The following is a 9048-nucleotide window of genomic DNA, read 5'->3' on the forward strand; positions in this document are numbered from 1 at the left end:
CTTGTTTTAGGTTCCCAACTTATAAGGATGCTAACTTCATCACATAGGACTACCGTTAAACTCATTTCTTTCCAAAATTAAATTAAGAAAAAAGTTCGACACTCACATGCCACAACACAATGTTACATAAAGTAATCTTACCATCACAACCAAATTGACACAAAACTTCTAACAGTCCTTTTGAAAGTGAAAATCAAGCGATTAATCAAATACTCATTTTCCGAAAAAGAAAAAACCCAACAAAAATATATAAAAAGTAAAAGTACCTAAGTTCCCAATAGTTCAATCCATCAGAAAAATACAAACTTGGACATGTTTGAGTATAAGGACCATAAGAAAGAAGCAGGGGATGCAAAGTTTTGAGAATGGGTCTAATAATACTCATCAAGTACAGATAATCAAAGTTAAAAGGAGGTAATAAAGGTATAGACAAAAGAAGAATATATTCTACAAATGAATGAAACAAAAGATGGTGACACTGGAATGGAAACACTTCAGGAGGCCAGAGGAAGAGGGACAATACTATAGCAAATAAATTGATAATGCTTGTGCTCTCCTCTGTTCTTTCCCAAGTTGATCCTACAAACAAAAGCACAGACAAAACTTAAAAAATGATGCCAATCAATGAAAGCTAAATTATCCCCATCTTGAATCTTTTATAAAACAAAGCACCAAGAAAATTTCAACAAAAAATATTTCATACGATAAACAAAACGATGAAATAAATTTCAAAATAGGCTTGTTTCAGACATTAACATCTTACTTTGAAATTTCTCCCATAGTTCGTTGACAGTCATTGTAGAGTAAACATCAGGTGGACAACTCTTTGACTACGTCATTAGACAACTACAAAAGCTTACTTTCCATAAGCTTGTAACTTACAAATTCCAAACTACATGTATCATTTGTGTGTCCTCAACTTTCATTCTGTAATCACATTTACGATTGAAACATTAACCAAATCCCAAAAAACAAAAATGTGACGCTCTCTCTCTCTGTGGCTTTCTTATAACACAAAAATATCCCTAATTAGAGCATGCCACACATCAACACATTGCTATTATAGAAGTATTTTTCTTAGTGGCAAGTATTATACTCTCATTTGGCCAAGAGGATATGAAATTGGTTGAGTATACTGCTCTAGCCATTTGGATCAATAAGCTCTAGTTTGTATAGTACAAAACCATAAGTACTCAGACGTATGAAATCCAATCTTTCACTTTACAAATAACATATGGGTAAATTAGCTCTGAAGAAACGGAAAGAAATAGAAAGCTTTAGAACACAAATATACTTGAGGTGCTGAAATATGAGATGAGGAAATGTTTTCTTCTTATTTTGATAACATTAATGATGATATTCAAAGAATTAAAAAAAAAGTATGATTTTCTCTTCTTCTATTCCTCCCTCGCTTTCTCTCACACTTTTTATTTTGTCTTTCTCTCTCTAAAAGTTAATATAAGATATTAATGTGACTTAATCGTAACCGTTCAAAATCACAAATACTCCAGATGAATTGAAAAACTGCAGAGATTAGTTTCATGAATACATAATGAAGCAGAAAGCCATAGTTAATCTAAAAAAGGGTTTAGTTAATCTAAAAAGAGGCATACACGTACTACCAATCCTCTGAATGTTCTCTGCACGATGTTCTGCTTTAAAACTAAGGTCGCGATTCAAGCCATGCCTGACAATGTCCCCATCAAGAATGTACAACATATTCTCCTGCGGTACAAATTCCCACTCAAAGCACACGCCACCGTGCTCTTCCCTGAACAAACAAAATAAATTATACGCAAGTAATGAGCAACTTTCTTTCGGCACATTGTCTAAGTTCATACTTAACCTTTAGCATCGTTCAATCATATACTACCAGTATGTTGACCCAGGTATGATTCTAATTTACATATGTTCTTTTAAAAAAGTTTATACACATAAATTTCAATATGTCTGCTTACAATTTTTAAAGGGATTAGTGGGGATAAGATTAGGGATATGCTTTAGACATCAACCCCTTCTTAATCCTTCAATTGCAATCTAGTCCTTCATATTAAGCATGGCCTAAATGCTTAACAATCAGGGATAACTTGTATGGAAATGAACTGACAATGAAGGTGGGTTTTTGTCTTTTGGGTGATCTCATGATGCAAACATATAATGGAGGATAGGTAGCTAAAGCTATTTATGTTTCGTTCACTTTTTAGTATCTATTTGTACAGTGCAAAGTTCTTACCTCAAAGTTTGCCTTATATGTGACAGCTTTCTCCATGTATGCACCATTGAAAGTTGAACCACTGAAATCAGATTCCCTCATATCCGCTCATGTTAAATTGGCTAGCTCTTCTGCATCTGTCAGTTTACATTGATGTGAAAATGCAGATACTAATGACAAAATTAGTCTTGTTCTTTTCAAACCAAATACATAGCTTTAGCAGGTCGTTCATTATGGAGGGTAGCAGACAAATGCAACAAAGAAAAACAACAATTTGCGGAAAGAAAGATATTAACAAAACAAAAAAATTTAAGAAAATAAAAAATTGGTTTTTTTTTCTCATGTGAGGGACCATACCAATATTTGATTCAACCAAGGGTTTTTCTCTGAGCTAAAAGTTCGGACTTCCACTTTTCAACTGAGGATGAAATAACAGAGAAAACGCACAAAATAAAAGGCCTAATTCCAAATTATTTAAAGGAAAATAAAAAAAATTAATTTGAATCAAACTGAAGAAAAAAGTTCAAATTAAGAAAATCCTAGTAAGTGGAAAAGGATATGGTGAGTGACTATTTGCCTTGAAAACTCACATAGTTTGGAATGGATCATCAATAATCTCTGGAGTCATCAAGTGGCAGCATCAGCTTCACATCCAACAACAGGAAGTAACTTTGTATTCTTGTATAAAAGAGTGTGCTCATATGGGTTAGCAAGAGTGGGGCATTGAGTCTGCCAATCGAAAACCTTAACCTCCCACTCCCTGTAAGCAGTAGGTACAACATTCTCGGGAAGTTCTATTGGGCACCCTTCCCTTGTGAAGTCTGCTCCATGGCCATCCCATTCACCGGACACATTCCTGGCAAATTTGGACCAAACACATAAAAGAGAAATTGAATTACAGCAGCACGTGAAATATATTAATTTATAGATTCTAGACTTCTAATAGTTAACATAACAAATACAAATTCAACCATCATCTCTCTTATCCATTGCCTTTTCTACTATAAATGAAACCGGATATTAAATAACCCATCGTTTTAGATTGGCAGATTGCAATTTCTTTGGAAATTAGTCATAAAAGTTAATACATTTCATCACTCCATTTCTGACTTACCTCTTATCAACTGTTGTGCACCCTAATCCAAAGAATAGAATTTTACCCGCCAAATATCAAACTGGATATCTAACAACTGGAAATTTTCCATTGGATATCTAATAAATTTCAATTATTCGATTTCTATACAACCCCAAATCCAAATACCGTATGTTGCTCCAAATATCAACGAAAAGATGCAAACTTTTTTACGCTACAACAACAACCATACGATTTTAATAAAACCCACAAAAACCAAGTAAATAAGCAGATTTTTGGCAAAAGATCTTAAAATACACTCATCAGAAGCAAAAGTGGAAATGGGATTGAAGCCATTGCTGCGGTCCTCCTCCTGGAGCTGCAGCTTAACATCTGACACAGCGGTGTTGGCGGAGGAAGAGGCAGCGCTCTGGACAATCTGACCTCTCTGGCGGCAGTGGTGAGGCAGTTGGAATCTATAGGCCTCGGTTGATCCGTTGTTGTTTTTTTTCATTGGAACTCCCATTTGGTCTCACTGTTGTTATTTCCGTTTTTGTTCTTCGTTGTCAATCAGGATCTGCACGCCTGAAAACCCACAAAGTGTTATAGCTGTGATTATCTTAATCACAAGCTTAGTTTTTAAATAAGTATTTTGGATTAGTCATGCCAGCTGGCTTGTAGTGTTTGGGAAAAAATATATGTAACCAATTGTGGTAGTATTGAACACACAGATATATTCATAAGAAAATATTAAAAAATATATTAAAAAATATTCGACATTGGACAGAGGTTCAGGGCCGAAGGGGTAGAGGAAAACCTAGGAAAACTTTGGAAGAGACTCTAAGAAAAGACTTAGAGTACTTGGATCTAACGGAGGACATGACACAAAACCGAGCGCAATGGCGTTCTAGGATTCATATAGCCGATCCCACTTAGTGGGAAAAGGCTTTGTTGTTGTTGTTGTTGTTGTTGTATATCTCTTCTCTCTCTATCTCCTTCTTCCTTTTATCCCTCCATTACTGCTGCAACTCGTAGGTTGAGTTGAGTGATTTGTGAGTAGCTGCATATCAATTGGTATCAGCCTTCTCGATCCTTGATTCCCTCTTGTATGCCCCGTCACGCTCCAACGACTAGATTAGCTGCCATAGACGCTCGTCTCTCTGTCGTTGAGGAATAATAGGCGGATCTTCCCAATTTCATTCTTTCCTCCATCGCCACCGCGAACGCTAACCTCAAGGCTTTTCTCTCTGCCGATTTCGAGGCTAAATTAGCCTTCTCATTCGAGCAATTTCACTGTGAGCAGTCCTTTCAGGGAGGGGCTGGATCTTCCAATCGTGGCAGATTCTGATTTGGAGACTTCGCGTCCGGCTCGGCGTGATCAATTCGACACTGGCGGGGGACAACAGCGACTACCATGGCATCAACAATTTTCCACGTTTCTCAGAGGGTGACGACTCTCTCAATTGGATCTATAAGGCGGAACAGTATTTTGTTTGTTACAATACTCCAGATCCTCAGAAAGTCCTTACAGCCTCTTTTTACCTTGACAATGAAGCAATGCAGTGGTTCAAATGGCGCGATTGCCTTCATACTACTCCTACATGGGAGGAATTTACTGGTGAACTTTGCAAGGAGTTTGGGCCTTCCGAATTCGAGGATTATACAGAGGCTCTTTTCAAATTGCGCTAAACAGGTACTCTCAAGGACTTTATCACTAAATTTCGTAGACTTGCTAATCGTGCTAGAGATGTTGGCCCTGTGCTTCTTAAGAGTTGTTTCCTTGGTGGATTAAAACGTGAATTGATCTATGATGTCAAGTTGTTACGACCTGCTACTGTCCACGATGCCATATCCATTGCTGTTCAGGTCGATTCTAAGCTATCTTAATTACGTGAGCTCAATCCTCGAACCCTTCCGTCCGCATAAATTACTCCACTCCCCATACTGCCTCCCAAGCTTAAAACCCCTATGCTCCCATATCGAAAACTTACCCCCGAGGAGGTTCAACGCAAGAAGGATAAATGGGAATGTTGGTTTTGTCCTGAAAAGTGGGGGAATGGGCACAAGTGTGGCCACAAACAGCTACTTTTGTTGGATGTGAGTGATGAGGGTGATTTATGTGAAGATTTGGATGAGGAGGTACCGGCTGAAATCCAGGGCATGGCACTGAGTGAATGTGCATTTTTTGGGGTGCAAGGAACAGAGTCTTTACAAACTATGAAGGTTTTGGGCACTGCCAATAACCACTCAGTGCTCATACTTTTGGATTCTGGTAGTACGCACAATTTCATTGACTCTAGGCTTCTTAAGACATTGGGGTGGTCTTTGCAAGCAACCAAGCCTTTTGAGGTAATGATTGCCGATGGTGGGAAAATTACGAGCCAAGGGTGTTGTAGGCACATACCATTGGAGGTGGGTGGATATAATTGTCACACTGACTTATTTTCGCTTCCATTGGGGGGTTGTGACTTGGTCTTAGGGGTGCAATGGTTGTCTATTGTGAGTCCTGGGCTTTGGGATTTCCAGTTACTTACAATGGAGTTCCAAGTGGGCAAAAAGAAGTTTAAATTGACTCACAGTTCACCACCATAGCTGACAGTTCACGAAATGGCCCTGCAGCAAGGTGATAAGGAGCTCTCTCAGTCTAATGTTGGAGTTCTATTGTATTCTCTGGAGTCTAATGAAAAAGGTGAATGATACTTTTAGTTCTCAACAAGTAGATGAGCTACAGGCAGTTTTGCAACCATTTGATACATTGTTCCAAGTTCCCTCTCAACTACCCCCATATCGACCACAAGATCACAAAATCCCACTCATTCCGGGGTTAAAACCCCCAAGTATTAGGCCTTATCATTACGAATCTGCACAGAAGGATGAAATTGAGAAGGCAGTGTAGGAGCTTTTTAAGTCAGGATTCATATGTCCTAGCCATAACCCATTTTCCTTTCCGGTGATGTTGGTAAAGAAAAAGGAAGGAACATGGAGATTATGTGTGGATTATCGAGAGTTGAATAGCATCACAGTTAAGGATAAGTACCCCATTCCATTGATTGATGATCTACCTGATGAATTATATGGGGCAAAGTACTTCTCTAAGCTTGATCTTAGATCCGGGTACCATCAAATTAGAATGCAAGAAAGTGACATTGCAAAAACAGCTTTTAGAACTCATGATGGACACTATGAGTTTCTGGTAATGCCATTTGGCTTTACTAATGCCCCTGCAACATTTCAAAACCTCATGAATGACTTATTCAACCCCTATTTGAGGAAGTTTATCCTTGTGTTCTTTGATGACATTTTAATCTACAGTGCTAGTTGGAAGGAGCACTTAGTACATCTACAACAAACACTGGAGTTGTTACTCAAGCATCAACTGTTTCTCAAAAAACAGAAGTGTTTATTTGGAAAGCAGCAAGTGGAGTATTTGGGTCACATAGTGTCCACTGAAAGGGTTTCTGCAGGTCCTACCAAAATTAAAGTTATTGTCGATTGGCCTGCCCCTAAGAATGTGAAGGAATTGAGAGGATTTCTGGGTTTGACTGGTTATTACAGGAAATTTGTTCCTGGTTATGGCAAAATCTGCCAACCATTGTACAAACTTACAGGTAATGGCCGATTTCTTTGGACACAAGACACAGAGGAAGCCTTCTAACAACTAAAAAAGGCCATGACTTCACCCAAACTCCTAGCTCTGCCAAACTTTGCTGAGCCATTCATTGTAGAGTGTGATGCTTCTGGTTTAGGCATTGGAGCTGTTTTGCAGCAAAAGGGTCGACCTATAGCTTTTGCAAGTCAGACACTTGGTCCTAGAAATCAGGCCTTGTCCACATATGAAAGGGAACTCATTGCAATTGTGTATGCAGTTAAAAAATGGCAGAGTTATCTCCAAGGGCGTCATTTCATCATTAAAACTGACCACAACAGTTTGAAATATTTCTTGAGTCAAAGGGCAAATACCCCGTTTCAACAAAAATGGGTTTCTAAGCTGTTGGGGTTTGATTATGAAGTACAGTATAGACATGGCAAGGAAAATATTGTGGTAGATGCTCTCTTCAGAGCCCCAGGTTCAAACTCCCTTCCTGAGCTACCCTTGGAAGAAGATAAGGAAGTGTTAGCTATCACCTATCCCTACTTTGGGTGGTTAGATGAGTTAAGAAAAGATTTAGAACTGGATCCTTGGGTTAAGCTAAAAAGACAAGAAGTTGAAAAACAAGCTTAAGGCACTGGACAAGGTGTAGTTCCCTCTAAGTATCACATTGACAATGGGTTTTTGAAGTACAAAAGGAGAATTGTTTTAGGTGTGGATTCAGTTTGGAGGAGAAGGGTATTTGAGGAACATCATTCCACTCCCATGGCAGGTCATGAAGGTGTGCTGAAAACTTATCAGAGGCTGAAAAAAAGGTTTTTATTGGGTTGGGATGAAGAATGATCTCAAAGCTTGGATATCCGAGTGCAGAATTTGTCAACAGAACAAATATGAAACTATCTCACCACCTGGGTTATTACAACCCCTTCCAATACCACAGCAAGCATGGACAGATATAAGCATGGATTTCATTTGTGGCATTCCCTCTTGCAAAGGGAAATCTGTAATTTTGGTGGTAGTGGATAGGCTATCAAAGTATGCACACTTTATAGCTTTGGGACATCCTTACACTGCTAGCATGGTAGCCCAAGAATTTGTGGAAAATATCTTTAAGCTACATGGCATGCCTCAGACCGTTGTTAGTGACAGGGACACTATTTTTCTCAGTGCTTTCTGGAATGAGTATTTTAAACTGCAAGGTTCAAAATTGTGCTTGAGCTCAGGGTACCATCCTCAAATTGATGGCCAAACAGAAGTTGTCAACAGGTGCTTAGAGACTTATTTGCTGTGCTTTACTAGTTCTTAACCCAAGAAGTGGCTCCAATGGCTCATATGGGCTGAATTGAGCTATAACACCTCCTTTCACATTGCCTCCAAGTTCACTCCCTTTGAAATCGTGTATGGTTTCCCTCCTCCACACATTTCTTTTTATGAAATTGGTACGGAAAAACTGGAGAGTGTGGAACAAGGCATGATTGCTCAGGATAAAATGTTGAAAATGCTTAGAACTAACTTGGCCATCGCGTAGAATAGGATGAAGGTGCAAGCAGACAAACACAGGAGTGAGAGAACCTTTGAGGTGGGAGATTTGGTTTATTTGAAGCTCATTCCCTATCAACTACAATCACTAGCAACTCATGCACATCATAAACTGCACCCTAAGTTCTATGGGCCTTTTGAGGTGTTGGAGAAGGTTGGTGAGGTGGCCTACAAGTTAAAGCTTCCTAAGGCCTCCAAGATACACCCAGTTTTCCATGTTAGTTGCTTAAAGAAACACATTGGTCCTGATGTTAATCCGGTCTCATTGTTGCCATTGGTGACTGATGATGGTTTACAGGTCCAAGAACCTATGGCAGTGCTGCAAAGAAGGATGTATAAGAAGAATAATGCGGCTGGGGTGCAATTGCTGATTCATTGGAAGGACAAGGATGTTGAAGAATCAACTTGGGGAGGACTATGATGAATTCATTGCAAGATTTTCAGATTTTAAGTTTTAGTTGCAACCTTGAGGACAAGGTTTAAGTGAAGGATGGGGCAATGTTATAGCTATGATTATCTTAATCACAAGCTTAGTTTTTAAATAAGTATTTTGGATTAGTCATGCCAGCTGGATTGTAGTGTTTGGGAAACAATATATGTAACCAATTAAAGCAAAATACCTGAAGCTCGGTGAGA

The 9048-nt window shown here is 38.8% G+C and overlaps 1 protein-coding gene and 1 long non-coding RNA gene across 3 annotated transcripts; one reads left to right on the forward strand and one right to left on the reverse strand.

Moving 5' to 3' along the window:
- Positions 1-357: 357 nt before the first annotated feature.
- LOC103429754 (uncharacterized) lies at positions 358-3910 on the reverse strand. Of its 2 annotated transcripts, XR_011572761.1 has the most exons (6): positions 3603-3910; positions 2803-3068; positions 2570-2630; positions 2234-2349; positions 1620-1771; positions 358-579 (listed from the first exon to the last, which is right to left on the reverse strand). It is a non-coding gene; the product is annotated as an uncharacterized lncRNA (long non-coding RNA). The 2 variants fall into 2 exon arrangements; XR_011572760.1 differs by having other exon boundaries at positions 2803-3910.
- Positions 3911-8407: 4497 nt separating this feature from the next.
- Positions 8408-8833, forward strand: LOC139189412 (uncharacterized). Its single transcript, XM_070808360.1, has one exon. The coding sequence runs from the start codon at positions 8408-8410 to the stop codon at positions 8831-8833; it is 426 nt and encodes a 141-aa protein (XP_070664461.1).
- Positions 8834-9048: the final 215 nt, after the last annotated feature.

Source organism: Malus domestica, chromosome 11, assembly GCF_042453785.1.
Source record: "Malus domestica chromosome 11, GDT2T_hap1".
Taxonomy (NCBI): domain Eukaryota; kingdom Viridiplantae; phylum Streptophyta; class Magnoliopsida; order Rosales; family Rosaceae; genus Malus; species Malus domestica.

What these genes read in the sequence shown, in the direction of transcription:
- LOC139189412 (XM_070808360.1), top strand. Translation starts at nt 8,408, where the DNA reads ATGAAGGTGCAAGCAGACAAACACAGGAGTGAGAGAACCTTTGAGGTG.